Here is a 26,393-nt window from a genome sequence, read left to right as displayed (position 1 = left end):
AAATCTTCTAGAGATATCTTCAGTTTTTTGTAGGCTCATCTGCTGATTCTTTCTATCAGCAAGGCATTTGATGCTGTGCTTCTAGAAGCACAGCTGTGTATCCACAATAGAGCTTAATATATTTTTAAAAATATTTTTTTGTTAGAGCAGCAGTCTAAAGAGTAAACTTTTTACTCTACAAGACAATTTGTTCATATCTGTTTGGGGTAGCAAGAAAATATTTCTGAAAATTCATAAATAGGGGGATAAGAACGAAATAAAATGTTCTCAACTTATTTTTCCTGAAGATATCCTTATATCTCTGAAGACACTAACTTATGTCACTGTATATACCTACCTTGTAGGTGACAAAAACTGTGCCATTAAGTTCATAGAAGAATGTCAGTAGTGCATACAGGAAGAAGTGTAAACAAAGAAGATGTTCTCCTTTGTTTCGCTAATAAAATGCAGGAATTGATAAAAAAATAAAAGTATTTAAGATTATATCTCTATCTGTGAAAAAAATTAAACAAATGAAAGTAGACATTACACTTGTTTCAGCAAACAGATATATCATAAATCATACTTTCTAGTACTTTTTAAATACTTGGTCCAAGCATAAAATTAGTAACTTCCTTATGTTACAAGTAGGCACATATTTTCTGCTGTCTTTTGCCTGTAGCCCAAATGTGGAAAGATGTTGCTTTCTATTTGTTTTGAATCAGGTCTATTATTTTTGTTAAAAGTTATTCCAGCCAAACACATCCATTTGCCTGGGTTAATCCATCACTAATGCTTGTTTCTGTTATTGAGCTGTCGTACTGTATCATAAAAATGTGATTTTTATCACCCCTTTTCAGAGAAGCAGAAAACTGAAGATCAGTGTTCTGTACAGAGGTCCAGCATTCTGATTCTTACCAGCACAAAGAATGTATATAGTTATCTTTTAGCCACTCTCTCCTTGAATTTAGTCTTAAAAGTTCAAATGTCCTATTCTCATTATTTTCCTAAACAACATGAAAGATGGAAACCTATGGAAATCACCATAAACAGTGTCCCAAGGAAGTTTAGCCACTTACATTAATAACAGAAAGAACAATTAATATCCATGTCTTTAATAGGCAAATTAATATTCCAGTGACATCAGTTAAGAATGCTGTTGAAGTTGGTGTTTTGTTTTGTTTTTTTTCCTTTTTTTTGCTTTATTAATTTTCAGTAGACCACCAAAGACTTCTTTTGTGCCGGGTTGCCATTGTAAGCAGATTCCAGGCACAAAAAAGCCAGTTCATCACAGGATCCATGGAAGTCTTGTGGCTCACAGCAGCAGCTCATCTTGATATGATCATTAGAGTCTGTACAAAAGTGACTATTCATTAAAAGCTGACATGCTACAGATCGCTGGATTTTCATGAGATATATGCAATTGTGCTTCTTAGATGCCCTTGGCACTTTCAAAGAGAATGGATTTTTCAAAACTTCTGCAAAAGAGTTTCAGTTTTGAACAGCTACATTGTTTGAGTTACTTAGTGTGTTCAGGGTCTAGGTAACAGGATGTATGACCTGGGTTTGGGGTTCTTTTTTGTGGTAGGTTAGTTTGCTTTGGTTGGATTTTGGTTTTTTTTTATTAATTTATGTACCAGTGTGGTGAAAGGATTCTGTAAGAGTCTAGAGCACTTCCTGTGTGATGGTAGCACTGAGACTGCAAAGATAGAATGTTGCACAAGGGAAAAATCTAGCTCCACTCTGGGTCCCAAAGGATTCAAGGAACCAGTGGGGAGAGATCCAGAGTATCCTGCATGAATGGTTTAATGTGGACTGCAGTCTGAGCCTGCATTCTGCAAAATTCATGAAAGTTCAGGTGCAGATAGGGAGAAAAACTTGGTCTTGGCTTCTTTATTTGTCTTGATTAGCTCTTCTGAAACATGTTGTTTGAAGCTGTACATAAGTAGAATTATGTGACAGATTAATGTTTACTTTTAGACTTCTTTGGTGGGTAACATCCTTCCTTCTGTTGGTCCAGGTGCTAGAATTGTCATCCCAGTCACTTCTATCCTAAGAGATATCTGTTGATCAATAAAGGTGAAAGTTATTATAGTTTTACCTCCTTTTATTGTCTTTTCTCAGTAAAATATTGCAGAGAATTAGCATGGTTTGTTTAACAGAAGTTTGTTCACATGCCTCTGAGTTCAGTATTTAGGCGTTTTTAGCTAGAAAAAAATCCTTTCTTCCATGAAGAAACTGTCTGCTCAAATAACTGTTGGTAATTCATAACAAGTAAATTGAGATTAAATAAAATCAGTGTGTAAGCAGGGTACATTTTAATAAATGAGGAGATATGAGGATATTGAGTATGTCTGAAGAAAGAGAGTTCAAAAGGCTTTCCATTTACCTTGGTTATTTGAAATGTATTAAAGACTTCATTGCATAAAGCAAGTTAATAGCTTTATTTCTCATTTTTCTCACAGCTGCAAGAGAATCCGTCTGGCTAGAAAGAGAAGAGAGAGCACGGCAACATTATGAAAAACACCTAGAGGAACGCAGAAAGAAGCTAGAAGAGCAGAGACTAAAGGAAGAGAGAAGACGAGCTGCCGTAGAGGAAAAGCGAAGGCAGAAACTAGAAGAAGAGAAGGTAAGAATGAATGTTGTGAAACAACTTTCCAACTTCTCTTGCCCTAAGATGCAGTACTATCAACTTTCTTCTCTCAGAGCTGATGTAAAGAATGCAACATGAGCCATGGTCAGTATGAAAGAGTGTGTGGAAGGATTTTAAGCCTTACTTGCACAGGTACTGCTTCTGTTTCGAATCAAATGCGGTGAAGCTGAGCAAGCCTGGATTGCTGTGTATGGCACTGTGCAAACTCATGCAGAAAACCCATTTGGGCCAGGTTTTATGGTTATCTGTTAATTCTTAGCCATTCAGTTTAAGGGTAGTTAAATATAAGTTGCCCTAAAAAACCTTTTCAGGAATGAGTGTGCAATGAAAAACGCTCTTGGGTGATTTGTCTGAGTTAAACTGAGAAGTACGTGCAGTGTGATCCTATGTAAGTCACCTCATCCTTGTAGGTGTTGTGTTCCCTATCTCTCCCACTCTTCTGGTATTTAGTAGATGGGAAGTAGCACTAGCATGTGTTTGTGTAGTAGCAGGGCCACTTAAACAGATCTTAGATTTTCAAAATTTCAGTTAATGTGCTGTCTTACGGCTTACTTGCTGATTAGTTTTGTTCTAGTCTGTGTGTCTTAAGTTGGCAACACATAAGCTTAAGCACCTAAGATGCCTGCTTGGTTTTGTCCATGTGATGGAGAGTAGCAGGGTTTGATAAGAAAATAAAGTTAAGAAATCAATAGTATCTAAATGTGTTATGCTGTTGTACTCAAGGAACGACATGAAGCTGTTGTACGTCGCACAATTGAAAGAAGCCAGAAGCCCAAACAAAGGCAAAACAGGTGGTCCTGGGGAGGAGCACTACACAACCGCATTAACAACACAGGTAAAGAGGGAGGCTTGCTTTGCTCGACAGTTTCCCTTCCCCACCAGTCAACTAGAATTTACTTTTCTTCTTCTGAAAGGAAGAACGATTCAGTGTATGTTAGGTTGAATTCTTTTTTCTCTTGGTCCTATTATTGCTAGCAGTGGCATGTTTGTGACATTCTTGTGTAGCAAAAAGGTAACAAGGAGAAAGAAATCTGAACAAAAGTTACAGCTTGTTTTGGGAGTTGACTTATTCTGTAACTACCTTGCTACAGCTTCTGGCTCCTGCTGCTTTGCTGTTGTTTGTGTGTGTGTATACGTGGGTGTGCTTATGCTTTGTCAGTCTTGTGATATGAGACACTGTGGCAAATGCTAGCTTTGTGCCTTTAAAAGTAGGTCTGGTGGAAATGACCAACTACTGAAATTAAAGTATATACAAGGAAGAAAAATATTTCTTTGTAATAAGAGATCTGTGCTGTATACAGAAATTTGGGGAAATAGAAGTCCCTTTTCTTCCTCTAAAAATTGGCAAATTAAGTGAATTTTAGCTATATGCTTTTCCCCACAGTTATCTTCTGCAACTTAATCTGCCAATCATTAATGTGTATATGCCCTGTTCAATCAAGTCTCCCAAAAGTGAACTTTTCCTTTACTTCTTTTAATAGAAGGTGATCCTTTACGTTCATTTCTTCCTATTCTAATTTCTATGTGTCTCACCTCTCATCAGGGGAGGAAAAAAGAGTTGAGAAAAAAATGCTCTGAAATCTTTGTCATATATAGTTTCAATAAACAGTTATTTTTTCATAAAAGGTTACTTTTTTGCTTTACTTTGTATAATTTATTTGATTTTAATTTTATTTTCTGTGAAAAATCATTGTCTTGCATTCTGTTCCTAGGTTATTTTTTTGAATCATCATTCACCTTTCTCGATTTAGCAGGCCTGGAGCACCACTTCAAATCTCTGGGTGGTGCTAGAAAACCTGGTACATAATGCTGTGGTTTGTTATTCCTTCACCTGTAGCTAGTTCTCAGGAAGTGAGATCATCAGTAACTAAACCACTGTCATGTAGTTCCAATGCATGCTTAACACCATGCTGATAGATTAGAGCTGTTGTTAGTACCAGATTTTTCATTATTACTTATTTTTATGGTGGAGAGTTACTGCTGGCTGACTCTAAAGATTTGGCACAATTCACTGAAATGAAGCATAATATTCTATCTACTGGAATTCAAGGAGAGGAAATTAGAATATTTTGTTATTTTCTAAAACCCTTTTGGCATACTGCACGTAGGATTTACAATTTTGCACATGAACACAGACACATAACCAGCTGCATTGGCTGTTTTGTTGCTTATGGGTATTTTAATTCCTTTTTTTTGTTTCTTTTTTGGTTGTGGTTTTTTTTTTTTTTTTTTTTTTTTTTTGGATAAGGAAAGCAGCAATTTTCCAGGCAATAGATTGCATTTGGCCTATTCTGCATTAATAGGATTCATATTGCCAACACTTGTATTCAAATCCTTATGCTAAATGTCATTAATTTAAATAAGGTTCATTGACACGAGAAATGTTGTCATGCTAACAACAGAGGTGATTTTCAATATTGTCATTTGTCATCTTCAGAAGGCCAGTTTATGCAATACTTCCTTTCTGCCAAATGTAGAAACTTCATGGCTGTACTGATACACTGTGTAATTTCTCAGTGGCAGATTATACATGAGATCAAGATCCCCATCCCATTCCTACAAATATTGTTCTGTTCTCAGGAAGCCTGAACATCTTTTGTCCAGTAGTGACTTGCACAGGGCATTCTCCAATTTACCCCACAGATCAATCTGTGATCATCTTGACAGTCTATAGAGGTCTTTTTCTTAGTTATAACATTTAGATTTCTCCTTTTTTAAAACACCTTTCTGAGTTTTTACTCCCCTCCCAGTATCCAGTCTGCCAGTTGTATACCCTCACCAAGTCATTCTAACATTAAAGTTAACGAATAATCAAATGGGTAGGGAGAATCTTTCTTATAGTGGATGCTGTATAGTTCATAGATCTGGGGAGAGTTAAGGTATTTTTCATAGAATCTATTTCTGTGAATTTTTTTTGTACACATTGCGTATCGTTTAATCTATTGGGACAGAACAGGTAAATACAATATTAATAAACTTGTCATAAATAAACTGGCAAATAATATTTTAGCAGCAGCATCCTTAATGCAGTCATTGTCCTGAGTTTGTGTCAGCTTTGAAAACAGTGTACAGAGAAAGTTTTGCACATGCAGACTATGAATTGGCAGGGCAGTTAGGCATATGCTCAAGCCTCATTGCATTTCAGCATGGTTGAGTGCTTTGCTGAGTCGTACTGAGGTTCAGTACATGCTAAAATGTAAGCAAAAGCAGAATTGATTCTCACAGCATGTTTTGGATGTCAGATTTTCAGATGAAAATTTGTAATGGGAAATGTGCATTTGAAGCACAGAGTTTGGAGCTCTTTTTGTGTGGGTTTTTTTTTTTTTTGAGAGAGAGAGAAAAGAAAGGACACGGCAGACTTTCTGTGGCACACATATGCACAAAGTGTGTGCAGTCTCTATTCTTGAAGTAACCATCACCCCCTCAGCAGGACGCAGGTGCTGACTGCAGCAGTTGTGCAAACGATGTAATACCACTCTAAAATGTAGAGAAACTAAAATCAAATTATAAATTTTTCATGTTATGTATGTTGAGTAGATGCATTACAAGTACTTTCTGCAGAGGCTGATTTTTTTATATCTGCTAAAGTTAAAATCTGCTGGATTTTCAGCACTCTGAAAATAACTCTGTTGGGTGGTTTAGCACTTATACATAACTGTGGGTTTTTTACCTAAATCCTTTAATTTCTTTGGTGCTTACCCTTACTTCCTTTGCGCACTAGTCTTCCCTTAATCTTTCAGCATGGCACTATCACAATGTTGACCATCTGCCTAGTAACAGTGCCCTGTCACCTTTTATTCAGATGGCAGCATGGTTTTTTAGTGTTTTGAAGCATCTTGGTCCTTCCATGAAGCTTTCTATTGTAATTTGTGAGCAAAGATTTTCTGACAATATTGAAAGTCTTTAGATTGCAGCCCATTGAGTGATAATAAACAGAATATTTTGCACATTTGAAGCTTAAATTGTGTTGTGCCTAGTCTTTGAGTCACCTGTACAACGTCTGCTGAGAAATCCATTCTATTTTGGAAGTTCTTGTGATAGAGCAGGAGTGACCTAGTCCTGTTTTCCTCCTCCCACTAGTAAGCTAGGAACTTGCACTATTGCATGTGGGCTGTCAATTAGCATTATCTCCATTTGTTTTAGATCGAGACAGGCGGTCTGTTTCAACAATGAACCTTTCGAAACATGTTGATCCAGTCATAAACAAGCGGCTCTCCTCCTCATCTGCAACATTACTAAATTCTCCAGACAGAGGTACAGTTTTGAAGAAAAAAGCATTAAAAGAGCAGCAAGAAAGAATGTTCTGTACTGATGTATTACTTTGCACATAAAACAAGCTTCTGAAGTCATTTTCTGTACTTCATCTAAGTGATAGTGGAAAGACTTCAAATGTGACAAGTAAATGGTTGAACATTTTTTCCTGTGAGAACAAATAATTCTTGTTTTTTAAAACAAGAGACCTTACCTAAACAATCCTAACTTAGCAAATGATAAAAGTGCTTCTGTCAGGTTTTTAGTAAATGAGGTACAACTATTGAAAGAATCCATCACTTCATACTGCATGCAATCATGTGTTGCCTTTTATTTGTATTAGACCATTTTGTCATTATTTTGTTTTCCTTTCTTTTTGGTAATAGTTCTTGAATGTCTAAGAACATGTTGCATGAAGCTTTCAAACACTTATGTTATTACATTTTCTGATTTTATTACCATTTTGGTTATTTTTGTGGAAGCGGTGTGGGTGTTTTTCATATTGTCTGTTTATTGACTGTGTCCAGTTATTTCTCAAAGATTGCTTCATTTCAGTGTACATTTTTGGTGTTTTCAAGTCTGAAAAGAGACAAACCATCAAGCTCTTAAAAATTAACATAGCTGAATTGCTGCTGCTGTTCTGAGGACTTAGGAGATTGAAGCATTGAGCTTAAAACTTTTATAGAAGAATGTCTCTTGTGTAACTTGTGCAAAGAGCTTTACAGTAAAATACTTGGTAGGGATTTTTTGTCCTCTACTGAGAATGAGTTCTGTCCCATTTCAATCCATAAAATTGTTTTTAAACCAATTTTTAAGCAGCTTTTAGTTGCGCTGTCTAGTTGATGTCATTATCTGTGTGTCTTAACCAAGTTCCAAGTTTGCGTGAACACATGTATCTGGTTGATTTGATGAGCCATGTTCATCTTAGTGGGCAAACTTAGCTGTACAGTTTGGTAACTTGTGAAAAATACATTATTACCTTAGGAAATAATTTATTAAGCACCAGTCATTTCTTGCTCTAAATGTTGAAATCCAGTCAGTTTTAACTTTATTAGCTTTTCAGGTGTGTTTTTGTTTTTTTTTTTTTTCCAAATGGTTGCTGTTCTTTGTCAGATGCTTTTTTGAGGAAGGATGTTAGCAAAGTGGGGAGGTGAACAGCAGCAGGCATTAACTACAAAGGATAGTCTCTTATGGACTGTAACACAGTGTTTTGGCTTCTGCCACCCATTTCAAGTTCAGCAGAAGTTAAACTGAATACTAGGCAGTCTAGTGGTAGGGAAAGGAAAGGAATATGGAAGTGATGGCCATATGTCAAATGTTGAGGCATTTTTTGGTTAGCATTTTTACTAAAACAACATAGAACCCTTTAGGACTCTAGTGACTTTTGCAGACTCCAAGGCAGAAAGTAAATCTAAATGCTTTTTCTCTTGTAAAGTCAGATACGTAAATCTAGTTGAGCCATATATCTGGAGAAGTGCCACTAGTCTTTCCAGTAGCCTTAACCTCTTAAGGCAGGTGCTTAAAGGGAGGCTGTGACTGCCTGCTCCCCATTTCACCTTCCAGAGGGCACCCAATCACACTTTGTCTGTAATACAGGCTCCTACCTGCAAAACAGTGAGCTGGAGATAAGAATGATAAGCTTACCTACTAAGTGGCTTATAGCTGTCAACAAGAACTTGTCATCTGTTGTGCAGCACCTTTTTATCATTTGAAGGACATTTTTTCTTCTGGTGCAACAAAAGACAAAAGTTTTCATTAATTAATTGTCTAAAATACTGGTTGATGCCATTTCAAGTATTGTATTGCTGTATAGCTCTTTATCACAGTTGTGCAATTGGGCATCTAGAACTGGCTTTTTATTGTGCTTTTATGTTACTGTAGTTAGTGAATGGTTGAAACTGTAACAGAACAGGAGCACATATTCAACTGGAGAAAATTGCTATTGACCAACCAATAGATTTTGGCAGTTGTGGTCTTTAAGGAGAGCTTAGCAAGGGGATACTACTTTTCATGAGGTATGAGTTACATACTTGAAGTTTTGCAAAACTTGCACTCTAGTTGTTTTCCTCCCCTTCTCTGCAGTGATTTTTCCTTCAAGCAGATGATTTTCTCAATCGCTGCATAACTGTTTTCTGCAACCATTATAGAAGACATTCAGGGGCTCCAGTATTGTTTCCTGTAGAAAGATCAGTTTCCCCCAATATACTCCTCACCATATTGTTCATGTGTGTAAGCAAACACCACATTTATGAATGAGAGTCTCCTTCGTGGTGCTCATCAGAAGGCCTGTTAAATCCCTGCCTCCCATCTGTTCCTACAACTAATCAAATGCTGCTGTTTGCTTACTTGCAAATTATTCTGCTGCTGCTAAGACAACTTTCTAGTATTGAGGTTGTATATCCTGAAGACAAATACAGGTGATTGTAACCAATTTACTATTGCCAGCACCCTGTAGCTTGTGTTCTTTTTAATTACAAGTTAGGTTATAGAGATCTTTAATCTGTTAAAAATAATTTGCTTGTGGCTGGGGTAAGGGTACTTCCTTGTACTAGCAAGCCTATCACAAATGTGCTTCTTGTGTGAAAATGGAGCAATAAAATAATAAGTAATAATAAGTAATTGCCTCAAAATTAAAGGTTTAGATTGGATATTAGGAAGAAAATCTTGAAATCTTGACTCTGAGGCTGGTGAGATAGGTTGATGGAGGAAGGTGGAACAGGTTTCCCATAGAAATTGTAGATGCCCAAGGTCTAGCTGGGTAGGGTTTTGAGCAACCCAGTCTAATGGAAGGTGTCCCTGCCCATGAGAGGAAGGTTGGAACTAGATGATCTTTCAGATCCTTCCAACCCAAACTATTCTCTAATTCTATGAAATAGCTCTTAGAGTGATAGCTTAACACATCATGAGAACAAAAAATTCTGCTTCCCCTTGTCTGTCAGATGGTTTGAAAGACTAAATCTTGAAAATGTCACCCCGTGACATTAAAAACAAAAAGAGCAAGAAAAAACCCTGGCCTCATTGTCTTAAAGTTGTTATTATTTTGGGATGTTTTTTGGTATTCAGTTTTACTCCAGTGTGGTTTGGACACCAAACTGAAGCTGTTCAATACATTTAGGTATTAATACTCTTGTAGTTGGAACCCAACTAAGTTGGGGGAAAGTTTGTCTGTTCTAGGTGAATGGTGGTGCTAATCTGTTAAAATATGTATTGAATGTGTGAAGTGTGATGCTTTGAGGTAGCTGTGCATTTGGAAAATTCAGTATGTGATGACTCTGACCCATAAAGCCAAGGTGCATCCAAACAAACTCTGATCTAAACCCATTGTAGAGGATCAGGGAGACTTCAGTCCACAGCTAAAACTGTTTTGATGTCTCTGAACCAGGCCTATTGCTTATATGGAGAAGAAAGTTTTTTGTTTTAGTTCACTGTTGTGCAGATCAACAAGCTCACTCCCAAACACTGCCTCAGTGCTTCAGTTGGATGCTGTGGACATGTGATTGCTTCCAATAGGGGAAGTGGATACAAGTGCCCCTGAGTTAGGGCCAAAGATAATTAAAGCATACTCAGCTTCAGAGCAAGGGACTTGAGATATGCAAGACATGGCAGGTGGGGCATTGGTGTTCTAAATCATCAGTCTCTTAGCTGTGTCCTCTTAAGATTATTTCATCTCTAGGGGATTATATGTGGCATAAGGCCTGCAGCTGGCCCACAGGGCCATATTCACATTGTGACATTTACTTACTATGTAAAGATAAACACCAAGAAATGGATAATGTATATAGTACTGGTTTACTGGCCTAAGATATCAAGGTTTGCTTTCTGAAGTTGTGTAATCTTTATATTAAACCACAGTAGAAGAGTTCTCCAAACTCATCTACAATCATACCTGTACACCTCATCTACTAAAGCCTGAGACCACAGAAACCAATCTGTTGTCTTCAGTGGTAGCTTTAAACAGTGATCATACTGAGCACAGTGCCTGGAGATGAGAGGAAGCAATGACTTTACCATTACTGCATCCAGTTTAATGGTAGCTCTGTGATTTCTTCATTGTTAAACTGCAAACTTAATGTGTGTGCTGTAATGGAGGTCTCTATAGGGTATTTTGTGTGTCTGTATGATCTCTACCATTGCAGAATGGAACCATTAATCACGAAAAGCTCTGGCAATTGTACATTGTGTAAAAGGACAGTTAGAAAAAGAGCCTGCTGTGTTTGGGAGTCCTATATTTCTATAGTAATGCCCCTTATTGCATTACTGGAATTTAAGGGAGCAATTTGAGAAATGCAAAACAGCACAGAGGACAGATTAAGCAATTATATTTTAATAGGAGGAGATTGAGATCAGCCTCTCTTTTCATGGGGCTCAGCAAGGAGTAGATTAAAGACAGATTCAGAGTTTATGTCTATTAAAAGTGATAGATCTCTTCCTTTAAAAATGCAAATAAACGTCAAGTTTGTCCCAGCCAGTCACTTCAATGAATGTTGTAGAGATTGAGCCTCATAAATTTAAGCTGCAGTTTTGTTGCTGCAAACACTAAACTAAGACAAATGAATGCTGAGATGTAAGAAGATCTGATTTTGCTTGCAGTAACAAGATTACTGCTATAGTATAAGCTTACTATAATGAACTACTTCGGGAACTAGTTGAATGTTTTGGCTTGTGATAGCCATTATTAAACAATTTGTTGCATTGGAATATCAAAGAAATACCCAATTCAATATTGAAAGTAACTTACAGACTTCTTCAGGTTAATGCTTTGACATGATAAATGTATAATTAGTATTTAAAAAAAAAAGTAAAGAAACTTTACAAGATGAAAGGATTATATTGACAAGCTACATTTGCATTAGACAACACTGGGAAAAACAAAGTAGCAGTGTGATTGCAGCCAGGTGAACATGTAGAGTGTTTTCAAAACAGAGCAAGTGTGTGAAAAGTGTTCTACATGGAAGCTGATCATTAGCAGGATCTTTGGACAGAGAATTAATGATCAAATATATTTACTGTTTTCTGTGGCTTCACCTATTACCGAGACAACTACAGCTGCTGAGCTTGCTATCTGCAGCTGAGGTGCACTATCCTTTTGCAATGCTTTGATAAAATCTCATTGACACAATTCTCTGTATAGCAGTGAGCAGCCTTCTTTGGTTTTTCTAGGTAGACTGGCAAACTTTGGATGGTGTTTTAGTGTAACTGGAAGACTATATATCTTTAGTGTAGGAGGCCTTTGGAACACAAACATCTCTGTTGAAGTCTATAATTAGGAGTCACAACTGTTCCTTTAGTAAGGAAATTGTCCTGTCATTCCTAAAGTGGAATGAGACAGGTGTGTAAAATATCCATATTCATTTGGTAACAATTTGCCATAATACCACAGGCAGTAACGCAAATGAAATGTTCAGATGTGCATCTTTCTGTAGGAATTCTGCTAAAAAGGAGTAATAAAAAATGCAAAACTCTGAACTATTGTGGACAGTTTCAAGATTTTCATGGTATGCAGTAGTGAGGGAAGAGTACTAACACTCTGCAGCATGTGGTTATCTGTGAAGTGTTTGATCTAACATCTTGCTTGTATGGTGCACGTTCAGCTCGCCGTCTTCAGCTCAGCCCATGGGAGAGCAGCATCGTTAGCAGGCTCCTGACGCCCACACACTCATTCCTGGCTCGGAGTAAAAGCACAGCTGCATTGTCTGGAGATGCAGGTAATCCTATAAGAGCAGAGGCTTCATGTCTCAGACATCTATTTTTCCAGATTCCCTGCCGGATGTTGCAAAGTCACTGATCTAATTATGGGTGTATGGTAGCATCCCAGAATGAACTCGAACGTCCGTGGTTAGTGTGCATGACAGCATGAAAGCTTCCCTGTACAGTTCTTTGCTATGCCTCTTTCTCTTTCTCCTACTAACTCTTTCTTACTTTTGCCTATTCATTAATGCAATAAATAAATACAAAACATGCAGGGCAACAACATCACACTGGCCATGGCTGTTCAAGGAAATGCACACCTAGCTGGAAAGAGCTGATTTAGCACATCCACTGCTAAAGCTGTGAGCTGCTTGCTGCAAAGGCATTTCAGCCCCTACCAGAGCACTTCCCACATGGAGAAAGTTAACTTTTATAAAGATAGTCCCTGGCTACTGTGCATTTAACACCTGTGAAGTTAAATGTGCAGGTTCAGTGAGGTTATAATAATTGTAAAGTTGTCTGCCAGCCCCAGAACAGCTCCCTGATGGTACTCACTGAAGGAAAATTAATGAGCAGAAATGTGATGATATCTCTAGGTGGTAATTGAAGCCCAGGCAAAACTGTATTCCAAATACAACCAGGGCATACTTGCTTATCATGTACTTTAGGTAAGTGACAGCTACCTCTTCTTTTATAATAGGATGTTTTATAATCATCCACAGGAACTTTACCATTACACCCTCACCACGTGCAGCAATATATTATTGTAAGTCAAGGCTAGTGTTTCTTGTCTGATGTGGACAGGATTTTTATTCTAATTAAAGAACATAGAAGGTAAGAAGGAACAGAGATCTGCTAAGATTACTTTTAAAGAAGCTTTCACTTAAGAACTCTTATAACTAATTAGGCTGTGGTATGTTTCCACAGGGGTAGTGCTGTAGGGGCAAACATGAGGATGATATTCTGCAAATTGTAGAATTAACAGGCACAAAATTCTTTTTCACTCTTCAAAAACAATAGCTTATAAAATTAATATTTAATATCACCTACCAAGAAGGATATTGGAAATTCAGCTCTTCATTAGGGAATAGTTGAGAAGGTGGCATGTAAATGGTTACCTTCCTGGAGCAAACATGAAGCTGTTTGTGACTGCTCGTGTTTATACTGCACAACCAACTCTAAACTGAGTGGAATATTGAGAAAGGCTCCAAATAGCAGGAAAGGCTGATTCGTCAGTTCAGTCCAAGGCACTTCCCTGAAGTGCCTTCCCTATGCTAACTGGAACTATACCTCCAGAAGAATAATCCATCTGCTGATTGTTTTCCAGGTATTATTCTCTAGGAGTAATAACTTCAGCCCCTTCATACAGGATGCTTCCTGGAGACTAATGATCAAGTGATGGCAATGGCTCACAGCTGTGCTCTGAACACTCCACTCATCCCAGCCTGCCATTATTCCCTAGAAAATTTTCCTGCCCTTTGGTTGTAAAAATAATTTGCAATGTAAAAAAATCCAGACTGAGATTGGAATTTTAAGGATTCATATCCTTAAATTTTAGGAGTATGGATTCATGTCCTTAAAATTTAAGTGAGGTACTAGGGACATCCAGCATAAGAATACATATTTTTTAAAAAGATCTTTTTTAAAATAAATCCTTCAAAACCAAACTGTTTTGTAAATAGCTTTCAAAAAGCTCCTCTGAACAGATGTAATCCTGTTAGTACATGAATCATTGGAAGTGCTGCCTAAAGCCTTGTTTGGCAACTTCACAAATGAAAATGAACTGTTTCTCTTTTAATACTTGTATTGTCTTCCTTGGTGGTAACTTCAGATAATCAGCATGCAGAAGGGGAATTGAATCACAGAGCAGGAGCCACATAAATTATAAGTGGTATAAAGCATTATGCCACTGCCTCCTATCTGGTTTAGATGCCCTCAACCAAAATAAAACCACAAACAAAAATCCCTGTTTTCTTGTTTCTTGCTTGTTTTTAAGTTAGTCATAATTCCTCATTAAACATAAATCCCTATGAACTATAAGGCAAGCATTAATGCCATTGCTGTAACACTTACATGAGACTCTGTATTCATAATGTTAATCTCTTGGTGCAGGAGAATTTGCAGCATTAATACTGTTAAGTCTATGAGCTCTTCCTGTAACAGCAGCTGTACTTTTGTAAGACTAGAAGAATTAACTCTATGAGGAACTGCATTCTTTCAAGTGTGCTCAGAGAGGGATATACAGGCAAGAAATATTGGTTTGGTTTCATTTGGTTTGGCTTTTCATTAAGGAATTAGAGGATGTAAATTTCTTTGGCATGGAGAAAAAAAAGAATAGGAAAGAGATTATAGAGCCCCTATTTGTTCCTCAAGTGACATGCTGGGTAATAATTGTGCTAAGACTCAATTAAACGACCAGAAGAGACAAACAGGAGCAGAAAAATAAAACTTTGCAGTAATAACATAGTTCTCCCCAATCTTCTTCTTCAGTTAAATAAAGAGAAAGTCCAAGAACACTTTGCTTTAAGAATTTTCCCATTATATGTTTTGCAGTTAAAGTTCTCTTTGAAGATAAAATCAGAGCATCTGATACATGCTATTGTCAGATCTTTTGGTAATAGTCTTTCTGCTTGTGCAGGCCAACACAAGCTGCCATCCTGGTTACTCAAACACTAATTTCCAAGTTGATTTGTTGTTGTCAGCCTGTTTTTTTAATGTATAAAATAGTTTGCTGTTGAGAATGTATTTGAGTAAGTTGTTATTCTAGAAGTATCAAAACATAGAATGGGCAAAAATATTCTTAAAAAGAATTCTAAAAAAAAAAATCACTTCCTGTAAATTGCAGACAGCAATTTCATTAATCTTCTAGTTGAAACTGTTTTGTATTGTTAATGGGTTTTGATCTTTGTGTGTATGTCTCCTTTAATTTTTCTTCACTTCTAATGCCGTTTGTGGGCATTCTGATTTAGTTTGATTGCTTTCTATTCTGAATGTAATTGAAACTCATTTCAATGTATCTACTAAACTAATCTGTCAGACCAGCCATTGTTTCTACCGCTTTTTCAGAACCACCAGTTGTACAAAAACTTAACAGTAAGATACTATCTAGTACCCAGTATCATGGCATATTTCTTAATTTTTTAGAAAGAAATTGTTAGTTTACAAACAGAAAAGTGCATGAGGACCTATTGAAATTGCATCCTTACTATCTGTGTGGCCAAACTAATGTGTCAAATGATGGTTCTGACTTGATAATTAGTTATTTCTCTGTGTATTAATACCTTCTTTCTTTTCTGTCTTTCTCGGTCATTTCTCTTCCTGCTGGCTTTCCTCTGTCAATTCTCCAATGCTACTCTGTTATTAAAACTAATAAATAACAAAACCAACCAACACCGTAGTTATCCCCGTTTGTCCCCGTTCAGCATCTTGCAGCCCCCTCAGTCCTCTGTCCTACAAGGCGCTGAGCTGTAGGAATTCAGGAGAACGAGCGAAACTTTATGCTTCCACTGATGCCGTTGGACGTCGGAGAACAACGCACCTTGCAGGGGTAAGCTTGGCACGTGTCTGTAATGTCCCATGTCACGGCCACCTGACTGCACTGCCTGTTAGCACTGGAATAGCTGCAGGGATACCTCCTCCCCTCTGCGCCGTCCTCACCTCTCCAGTTTGTGTCATAGCTGCCTGGATTTTAACTGAAACGTGCTACGTTATGTGCTGGCACAGCCTGGATATGCACCAAAGAGTCCATGTGGAAAAACACTGACGTTTTCCAAACACGTGTGTTTGCAGAGTAGATGCCTTAGCTTCTCACAAGGCACAGAGGAACTCTCAGTGCCCCATTCTCAAGTGGATTCTTTGCTGCCTTTTAAGACCCAAGATGGTGTTGCCATTTTTCCCTCTGTGGGGAACTTGTTTTTCCCAGCAGGCTGTTTTCACAAAGGTTCCAGAATTTGATGTCTTTTGAACCCTCTAGCAAATTCAGCTGAGGCCCTAGAAGAAAGAGGGGGGGGAATGCATACACTCACATGTCTCTGTATACAAGGGCACAGAGTACTCTCATTTCACCTGTACTTTGTTAGGAGACCAGGCTGGTAAACTTTTCCTCAATGGGAAGGAAGACGTCGGTTTAGGAGCATGGTTTATAAGCAAGGCTTTCCACAGGTCACTGTTCGTTCTGAATGATTTAGTAGCAGCACTAGGGCTTCCCTGAGCTTTTAGTAAAGTTGACACAGCAGAACAAACTCATGTTGACTGTGCTCCAAGCCAATGTGATGCAGTCAGACCCAGTTCAGATTCATTTGCTGAACCCAAGCAGTTACATTTTTATTGTACTCTACAACCTGAATTAGTTTAGAGTGTGAGAAGAGTTGAAGTAATCTCTGCAAAACTTTGTGTAAAAGGTGCTTGCATTTTCATTTGGTCTGATGGGCAGAAGGTCAAGAGGCAGTGCTGCTATTGACATCTTTGTTGGAAGCAGTATTAATCAAAATGTCATGAGTGATAACCATTACTTAATCTTTCAGGCAGAGGGTAGTATAGTGAAGTTTAAGCTAAGGCACAGCCTTAGTATGTGTGTTTCCCTGGCATGTGCATAGAAGAGCATGGCGGTCTCCCAGCCTGTTGGTTCTTCCTCTTCAGGAAAATTGCAAGAGGTTTGCCTGTATCATGTGGAGAATCTTTTATGTTTCTGAAAACTGCTGTATGAATTGATATTTTTACTTTATTGATATGAAGAAGATTTTTCTAATGCTCTGCTTTCAGCACTAATAAAGCAGATACAATAGAGAGTTACTGTTAGCAAGCCAAAACTCTTGTTCATTGTAGTGCATTTATTCTGGTTGTGTTTACTTTGATAACTCAGCACATCATGTGCTCTTGAAGTTGTTTTCAGTCTATCTTTTCCAGTTGTTAACCTGGCTTTCAGTTCAGGGGACAAGCATTGCACAGCTTTCATCTGGTGAGGCTCTCAAGCTTCATGACACACGTGCTAGAGGGGTTGTGTTTAAGCCCCAGCTAAGGTGGTGAGCAGCAGCCTCTGCCTTATGCTGGCTGAGTTGGCAGTTCAGTGTACTTTTCAGTATTCCTATTCTTCAGATTCCTGGGGTCTGAGCTCATTATTCCAAAACCATGAAGTTTTTCATCTATACTTAAATACAGGAAGTATATAGATACCTAAATTCTGATCTATTCCCCTAAAGCAGGAGTTCTGTTTTAGCTCTGGTTTGTGTTATTAGAAATGTTTCTCAACTTAGGATTTTATTTTTTAAAAATAGAGAAGGAAAAAGGAAATCACTATCACATATAAGAATCAATAGCAAAATGTATGTGTTGTAAAATCATCCAAGAAAAGAAAGACTAGGATAGCTGGTGTACCATATTTGGAAGCTTTGAGGACATCTGTGGTGTTCACTTGTATGCATGAATCCAAAATATTGTGCTATATAGAAAGACTATGACCAAGTATGAGACAAGGGGAGGGGGAGTTTGCTTTGTGTTTTCTTCAGAAGAAATCCTGTGTTTATGGGAAGCAGTGGAAGGTACTCTGTGGCAGTCAGCAAAGATCAAACTATAAAAGGTAATTTTTTTGCCTGTGCAAATTAGCTCATTACATCTTAGGACAGGAGAGAATGATTTAGAAGGATTCTTGTTGTGAAATGCACATCTACTGACAAAGATGGTGTCAAGTTACCGGAGCTGTATTAAGGAACTTGTTAAACAAGCTGTAGAAACCACTGACTCAGCACTGCTTTTTCTCAGCCCCCCAATTCCTCATCCTTAACTAAGTTTGCTTTGCTTTCTTTAGCTGTGTGAACTCTGGCTTGACTTTGTATTTTTGTTTGCTGAGCTATAGGCTGACAGAAGAGAAAAGGACCATTTGTCATCCAGCTTCTCAGCCAACTTTAAAGGAGGTCATTTTACTTCCAGCCTCAAAGCTAGATCATCAGCTCCCTCTCCAGTCTGGTAAGTCAAGTACATGCTTAGCTGGACATGAACTATAGGCAGCTCTGATTGTTTTATTAATCAAATGTGGCACAGGGCAAACGTATTTGATGATGCAGATGTTTTCTGTCTGCAAAAACAAGAAAAGGAAAGACAGTCCTGCTTTTAAAGAAATCTTGCCACTCTTCTGGGAAAGGGGCAGGAAAATACTTGGTTTCTTCCTTCCTTGTTGGGTGTAGTACTCACACATCTGGAGAGTTGGAGAGAGACATTTTGCATGAAACCATATCAGTTGTGCCAGCAGTCCTGCTTTATAGAGAAACAGAGAAGTGGTTTTATTTTTAGCTGCTGTGGTTGTAGAAGTGATATATAAGTCGAAACCAGCACTGTCACTCTTTCATTACACAGGCATGCGTCAAAGTCTTTGCCTTTTTTGCCTGGCACACCCAAGCAGATCACTTCCCCACCTGGTTCCTCCAAAGTTTCCTCTGCTCAGACACGTCCTCCCTCTCCTGGCAATATCCGGCCAGTCAAAAAAGAGATCAAACCAGAAGGTGAGAAGAAAAGACCAGAAAAGGAGGCTGAAAAGGCCAAAGAGGTGAGGACAGAAGAGAGTAAAGGAACTTCAGCAGGTGCTGGAGAACCTGCAAGTCAGGAGCAGCTCCCTGTCCAAGCAGAGCTAACTCAAGGTAAGGAGACATCCTACTTTAGGTTAAGGAATATTTTATATTTTTCCTTCCCTTTCTCTGAAATTATGTTGCTTTCAGTATTTTTCTGTCAAAGGTTAGTCTGAATTCTTCACAACACTCCTGCCAACGTATGTTCATCATGAGGAAATTTAGGCAGATTGAAGCCCTCCTGCTTCTAAGTCAAATCAACATGCCAAGCTGCCTCAGACAGTGTGGCTTCACAAGCCTCTTCTATGCCCTTTTGGACAGGAATTTTGCCCCCCATATCATAACATAGCTTCTTTACAAACTATTGAAGTAGAATAATAATGGTCTGAAGACTTCACAGGAAACGACCACATAATGTGTGTGAGCAGTGAGAATGTCCAGCTCTGCTAGACACGGTGCACTTGTGCTGGTAGCACTGCTGGCTTATGTATAATATTGCAAGAGGACCATATCACAGGAGAGATTAGCAGAATATAGTGGAATGCAAAGAACCAAGGAGAAGAGTAAAAAGGTATAGGGAGAATTTTTAAGGGAAAATGAGTTATTAAAAATGGTTAACTAATGAACAAGAAACCCACACCAAACCCTACCAACCTTGAAAAGCAGCAATGCAGAAAAGGATGTCCACACACAAAAAAATGAAAGACTGTAAAGTGTAGAAAGGACAAAAAGTGAATCTGAAAATGAAAAATATAGGTTTCTTCTAGCAGACAATTTAGTTCATTCTAAATATTGCATAAACTGTCTCTTGAAGATGAGATAGTCCAGTGTGACCACTGGGATACACAAGATTCTGAACTTAAAATTCATAGACTTCCCTGTAGTTATCTTTCATAGAACATTTTTAAGTATTAGTAATCTTGCATTCATCTGCAGCAGGAATAGTTTGGGCTTGTTCTGTGGAAAAAAATCCCCACGTGGATTGATTTATTCTGTTTTATTACATCCTGTTACAGTAGTTCCTGTCTGATACCCAGGTGCAACCCCACAAAAAGGGTGGGTGGATGTATCTGTTTGCCAAGGGCATGCAAAGGAGATTTAATTTCTTTCTTCTGCCTGCTTCCTTTTGGGGAGAAAACTTCCTTTTAAACCCATTTCAGAAATAACACTGAGATAACTTCGCAAGTGTTTAGAAGTTGTAGCTCTCCAGCACAAGGTGCAGATCAGAGAAGCCAGCATGATTATTTGACTGTTTAGTTCAGAGGAAAAGAGACTCCACTTCTTTGCAGCTTCTGTCCATATTTGAGTTTGTGACAAGGTCTCAGTATTGAAACTGGTTATGTCTGATAAAGGCATTCAAAAGTCAAGCAGTTTGTACTCACATCAAAGGATACAAACAAGAATATGAAGTGGAGACAAATGAAAGAAAAGGGTACTATAGTCAAAGCAGTGAGAAGCCCTTCAAATTGAATGTGTTTTCCCAAAGCCAGAGGAGATGGTGGTTGGGACCAAAGATGGAGACCTCAGGCAAAGCATTTTACATGTGAGGTTATAGGATGGCTTTGTACTGCCGATGGAGGCCTCAGCTGCCAAAACTTAGTCGCTGCTTGAATTCAAGACTCTCGAGAGATGTAAGTACAGCATTTGGCGCTAGAGGAATGCTGCTGATTCTCCTGGGACTGTGTTGCAGGTGTATACAGCTCATTCCCTACAGGTAACAGCACTGGCCTTTCGCTGGCCTGGCTCAGCTGCCTGCTGGCTCTGTGTTCACAGGAGCCGGGAGGTCAGCGGGTAGCAATTGCTGATGAAGGCAAATCTCGTACACAACTTTACTAATGCCAATGAAGCTTTAAAGGTCTTTTGGGAGTTATCTGTTCTGACAGCAGGGCAGGTGTGCATTAAGCTACTTGTTATGCTGCCACCTTCAGCGCCTGAGGCAAGATGCGAGCCCCAAGCAGCACAAAGCTGTGCTCCCTTCAGTGCAACAGCCCTGCCTTGGCCCATGTTAGTAAATTAAAAAGGGCTGAGGTACAGGAACTCTGTCATTTATACTGTTTACAATTACAAAGGCTTTCTGGAATGTTTCTGATCCAGGCTGTAATTGCAGCCTCTCCTTTTCTTACCTTCTGTCCCCAAGGCTACTAAGAACATGGCTCTAAATGGCTCCCAAGATTCAGAGTGATCAAATTGCTTACCTTTTTATATTTCAACATCCCAGAATTTTCTGAGTTCCCAGCTACATCCTGGAGGTTAGCCCAGCTCTGCACGGTTCCCTTGGGGTTGGGCTGAATACCTGTTTTGGTAATGTGAGAGAATAGTGCTCCATTGCCGTAGGGCTAAACTGTGCCAGCTCACCTCAAGGCTAGAGAACAGGCACTGGCACTCTTTAAATTACTGGTGTAGAAGTATCATTTGAATTCATGGTCAAAGCCCTGAAGCAGTTATAGAAAGACCTCTGTAGTTTTTAGCTGATAGAAGAGGAGAGCAGAGAGGTCAGCAGATGAGAATTCAGCAGTGAAAACAAATGAATTTATGTTTGTTTACATGATTATGTGTAGGAAGGGGGGAACTGGGGAGGAGACTCTTCTTTATGAGTTGTTAGTGAGGTTAGGAAAATTGTCACATCCTAGTGCGTGGTTAGAATTGCAGATTTATAATCATCTGCTGGCTGTTCCTTAAGACTTATTTTACATATATATTACTGGGTCAGAATCTGATTTTGTTGACAGTTCAAAGTCTTCCCTCTCCATATTTGCCTGCATTACCAGATGGGATTAATCTAGGAATGCTTCCTAACATTAGCTTATGTGTTGGTAATGGTCCCTGGTGTCTAGAGAAAAGGTGATGAGTCACATGGTACCTGTGCTAGAGAATGCCAGGCAAACTTACAGAAATACAAAAGAACCTGTAACATATTCTCTGCCACATGGACAAACCTGGCCCTGAAAAAGAATTTATATGAAGGCACTACTGAGATTTGAAAACAAGCCACAGTTCACCAATAGTGGCAATATTTAAAAAGCTGTGTCTCATGAGTTCCCTCAGGTTGGAGCAGCTGTAAAATTGATGATAGCTGGTGTCCTACCATGGGTGCAGATCACATCAGACAGTTGATGTTTGAGATCACCGAGTCACCAAAAGTGACTGTCACCAAAAATTCTGGCTCTGATCTTCAGATGTGGATGATCAGACAGAAGAAAATATAATTTCACAATGTTTTATTTCTGCTCCTCAAACAGAATTGGGCAAGCTTAAGTAATGTGATGGTAGGGACTTGCTGAGTCAGCATAACTCCTGTTAAGCACCTGTCAGCATTTATCCTGACAGAAAACTTGACTTACACCTTCAGCTGCAGGAGCTTTCAGATGCCCTGCAAAACCAAACTTCCCTGAAGGATTGTGAACCTCTAGTCCTCCTCTGAATCATTTAAAAAAAATCACGTAAGTTTGAAAACACTTTGCAGTGCCCTTAGAAGTATTTTCTGTTCCTCTCAAGAGAGTGACATCTTGGCTACTGTGTCTGTACAAACTAATTTTCTTTCCCATTTGTTTCAGCAGCCAGCCCATCCCTACCTCCTGCTCTCCCAACTCCTTCTCCAGCTGCAGCACTGCCCAAGCCTTCTGCAGGTACGACTGACCCTGAGGAAGCAACAAGGCTGCTGACTGAAAAGAGGCGCCTCGCCCGTGAGCAGCGGGAACGGGAGGAGCAGGAAAGGAGGGAGAGAGAAGAGCTTGAAAGGTAATTCTAGGCCTCTATAGTAGAGAAGATAGGTTTTTAGCAGCTTGTTCTGCATATTCTGCTGTTACTTTGTTATGTATGAAGCACAGCGCTGAAGTGCGGGAGGCACAAGTTCCTCCCAAAATCTTATTTTCCTGTTGGGTTTTTCAGTTGGTGGAATATATACCTAAGCATATCTGTAAGGTTAAACTTATTCTAAGTAGTGCTTTAAAATAGGACAGGAGAGGAGAGCAGATCCTTGCAGCTGTGATTCATTTTTTCCTCAGAGATTAACTAAGCTGCACCTTTTTGTTCCAGCTAGAGAACTCTGTATGGCTGTTTTCAACTTTCTGATCAGCACAAACTCTCTTTGAGTTGTAAGATTTCTATTGTGGGTGGTGCTTTAGGTGTCCACCTGTTGTGACTTAGACATCTTTGTTTTCTTGTTTAAAATAAAGCCACCCCCAACACCTCCCAAAAGTTTTGGAGGGTAATTAATGTTACATCTCACTTTCTAATAGCAAATGAGTAGCTCATCTGGATACTCATGACTCTGGCTACAGCACAGATTGTGTTTTCTTAGAGGGCTGCCATGCCTCTGGAATTTGTTGCATTTCTTTAACCACTTTGCTGATAGGAACAAGGCAGAACTAGTTAAAATAGCCTGGCTTTCCAAAAGGCTCACAACACTGACTCGCTCAAAAAGAGTTCTGAAGAAAAAAAGCTGCTGTGGCATAAGAGTAATACGGTGAATAAATACTAAGTCAGAAAGATCAAAAATAAAAAGCAAAGAAAATCAGCTTTCACAGTGAAAGGAGTTTCCAGTGTCTTTGCAGTGCCATCATAAAAGTACTTGAAAGGAGTTGAGGCCAGTGAGATGATGTTGGTCTCCAGTGAGATAAGTCAGTTGTGAACAGTTGAGACAAATCTTATGTTGCTGGGCTACAGAATGGAAGCCGAATTTCTGTACTGATAAGCATAAAGGAATGTGTATAATCTTAACTTGTTGGTCTCTGGGTGAATTATTTCTGAGGGAAGAGATCTTGTTTGGAGTTGAATATATGAAAGTATCACATGATTCATGGTTGACAAACTAAATGAATTGTTACAAGTTAATAGAAAATAAGAACAACATGAAAATGTCATTCTGAAATACCCAAGATAAACCTACATTTTGAATGTTGTATTTTATTTTTTTTTAACATAGTAAAATTAGTAAAACTAAAAAAATAAGTACGGACAGACATTAGGGAAGATCATAAGCACAAAACAGTTCCCATACGAAAATTTACTAAACAGGTGAGGATTCTTCAGCTGAGAAGACACACTAAAAAGTCCTAAATAATTTGGGAAACATCAAAATTAAATCAGCAGACTTGGATACTTTTTTTTCATCAAGGAATCATTGCCATGAGGTGGGATGGGTACCAAAAATGCATACTGTTTCAAAATATGATTATAGCAGAAAGGAGTGCTTTGCAAAATTTATTAATCCAAGATACTATTTCCGACTCAGAAAGTATGTGTCATGGATTGGGCAGAGAGATGCTGGAAAAGTATTGGTGTTCCATTGTAAAGTTTTTTATATTGCACAGGGCTTCCTTTTTGGCCCCTATGGGGAAGCAGAACAGACAGCTTAGGCATAGGACAGCAGTGCACCCTTTATCAAATTGGGATAGCAGTGCTGGATCAGGAACCTGGTGGTTTGGCTTCTCTGCCTACTTTTATTACTTGTTTTCCTATGCTTATTTAATGATTGCAGACAAAAGAAAGAAGAGCTGTCACAGAGGATAGCTGAAGAAAGAGCTCGCCGAGAAGAGGAGGAAGCTCGCAGACAAGAAGCAGAAAAACAAAGGAAGGATGCAGAGGAGCGGGAAAAGGAAGAACGGCTGCGCCGCCAGGCAGAAGAGAGAGAGCAGAAGGAGAAAGAAGAGATGGAGCGCATTCAGAAACAAGTATGCTTCCCTCTTGGAATTTGTGGGCCAGTCTAGTTGGCAGTGAAGTGGGTAAAGCAGCACTTCTTACATAGCACCTAAATTAGAGCAATATCTACAATTTAAATGTTATCTGAAAAGTGTTGGGACAACATTCATTCCATAGAGGAGTTCAAAGAGTAGAGATCTTTCTACTCGACAAAAACATTTGGTAGGGAAGTTGAGTTTTGGGGTTTTTTTCCCCTCTCTCCCTTTACAGTGTATTTAGAACAAATCCTTTCTTATTCCTCATAGATTGTGGCAAAAAATATCAATATAGTTGTATTGGGGAGTTTTGATAAATGCTATTATACCAGAGAATTTTTTGTCCCAAGACTTATAGCAGTCCATATGTAAAGATTACTACTCACTTTGTTGGAGATACAGTACTGCTGAATCCTGTGTCAAATACTGCTTTTGTGTGGGGCTGGTGGGAAGGGGTAGGTTTAATCAAACCAAGGAGAACCTTTATCTGGCCCAGTATTCCTGAAATCAGAGTAGCTAGTCAAAAGATGTAAGATTAGAAATGAAAATTAAGTTTTTCAAGTGCTTTCATTTTTGATGGGTATAATGTTGGTTTACTGACTTCAGAAGAGGCTGTGGTAAGCATTCTGGATAGAAGTCTTCTCACATGTCCTCTTACTTCTTGCATGTGCTTTATTCTTCCGCAATCCAATACTTCAATTTGCCTTGTAGACATGAGGTTTTCTTCTGGCATATAAATGTATGTTTCTGATAATAAATTTTTAAAGAACTGTGTTAGTGAATATGGCTGAGAAACTCCACTGTTCTTTTTCAAAAGATGTGTGCTACTTTCTTTGAAATGTTAAACTGAGGCTTAAATCAATTTAGCACTCAGAGATAGCACATGGCCAAAGCTTTTTTGGATGTTAGAGATACAAAAAAGGATCTGCTGTAGTAGTTCCATCATGTAACAGTGTCACAGGGAGCAAGGCCCCTCTACAGTATATTCCAGGCAAATTTTGCATTTTATTAAAAAAGGCAAGAATGGAAAGTTTCTGCAAATGGGGCTCTGGCTGTTTGCCCTTGGTCTCTTTAAACAGATACTCTGTTGGCCAAACAAAACATTCTGCTGCATTTGTTTTACTCTCAAAAATATCCACCACACAAAACATGGGTCTCCCTATACTTTCCTGGCTGCTGTTTTAATGCTGAAGGCTAGAAATTTATTCCTTATTTGTCATCTGGTGTGTTCTGGAGCAGGCACAGAACCAAACATGATGTCCATTGTTTAGTTATTCTCTCTTAATGCTACACAAAACGTAGAGATTAATGAAGAAATGTACAATTCCATCTGAAAAGATTTTTGGTGACTTGTAAACCCCAAAAATGTCTTTTCAGGGAGTTGTAGATACGCATAATTATACACAGAGTATAAAACTGCCCTTAAATAGTAAATTATTCCTCACTTCTCTTTCTCTTACCACCAACATAGAAAGAAGAGGAAGCTCGCCTGCGGGAAGAGGCCGAGAGGATTCGATTAGAACGTGAAAAGCATTTCCAAAGAGAAGAGCAAGAGCGCTTGGAAAGGAAGAAGGTAACTCTGTCCGTGCA

At 38.7% G+C, this 26,393-nt stretch overlaps 1 protein-coding gene across 8 annotated transcripts in view; it reads left to right on the top strand.

The window, feature by feature from the left end:
• MAP7 (microtubule associated protein 7) overlaps nucleotides 1–26,393 on the top strand; it is a 108,053-nt gene that overhangs the window by 70,656 nt on the left and 11,004 nt on the right. For 3 of the 8 annotated variants that reach the window (XM_031504345.2, XM_021553155.3, XM_021553157.3), the window contains exons 4-14: nucleotides 2,445–2,608; nucleotides 3,356–3,467; nucleotides 4,345–4,431; nucleotides 6,776–6,886; nucleotides 12,475–12,588; nucleotides 15,970–16,118; nucleotides 18,423–18,532; nucleotides 18,920–19,200; nucleotides 22,683–22,866; nucleotides 24,608–24,800; nucleotides 26,275–26,376. In XM_031504345.2, coding sequence (XP_031360205.1) covers nucleotides 2,445–2,608; nucleotides 3,356–3,467; nucleotides 4,345–4,431; nucleotides 6,776–6,886; nucleotides 12,475–12,588; nucleotides 15,970–16,118; nucleotides 18,423–18,532; nucleotides 18,920–19,200; nucleotides 22,683–22,866; nucleotides 24,608–24,800; nucleotides 26,275–26,376 — 1,607 coding nt within the window. The remainder of the gene's footprint in view (nucleotides 1–2,444; nucleotides 2,609–3,355; nucleotides 3,468–4,344; nucleotides 4,432–6,775; nucleotides 6,887–12,474; nucleotides 12,589–15,969; nucleotides 16,119–18,422; nucleotides 18,533–18,919; nucleotides 19,201–22,682; nucleotides 22,867–24,607; nucleotides 24,801–26,274; nucleotides 26,377–26,393) is intronic. The other 5 variants (XM_021553158.3, XM_021553156.3, XM_021553161.3 and 2 more) reach the window with 5 other exon arrangements.

Source organism: Lonchura striata, chromosome 3 (genome assembly GCF_046129695.1).
Source record: "Lonchura striata isolate bLonStr1 chromosome 3, bLonStr1.mat, whole genome shotgun sequence".
Classification (NCBI taxonomy): domain Eukaryota; kingdom Metazoa; phylum Chordata; class Aves; order Passeriformes; family Estrildidae; genus Lonchura; species Lonchura striata.
This window is presented reverse-complemented; position numbering and strand designations above follow the sequence as displayed.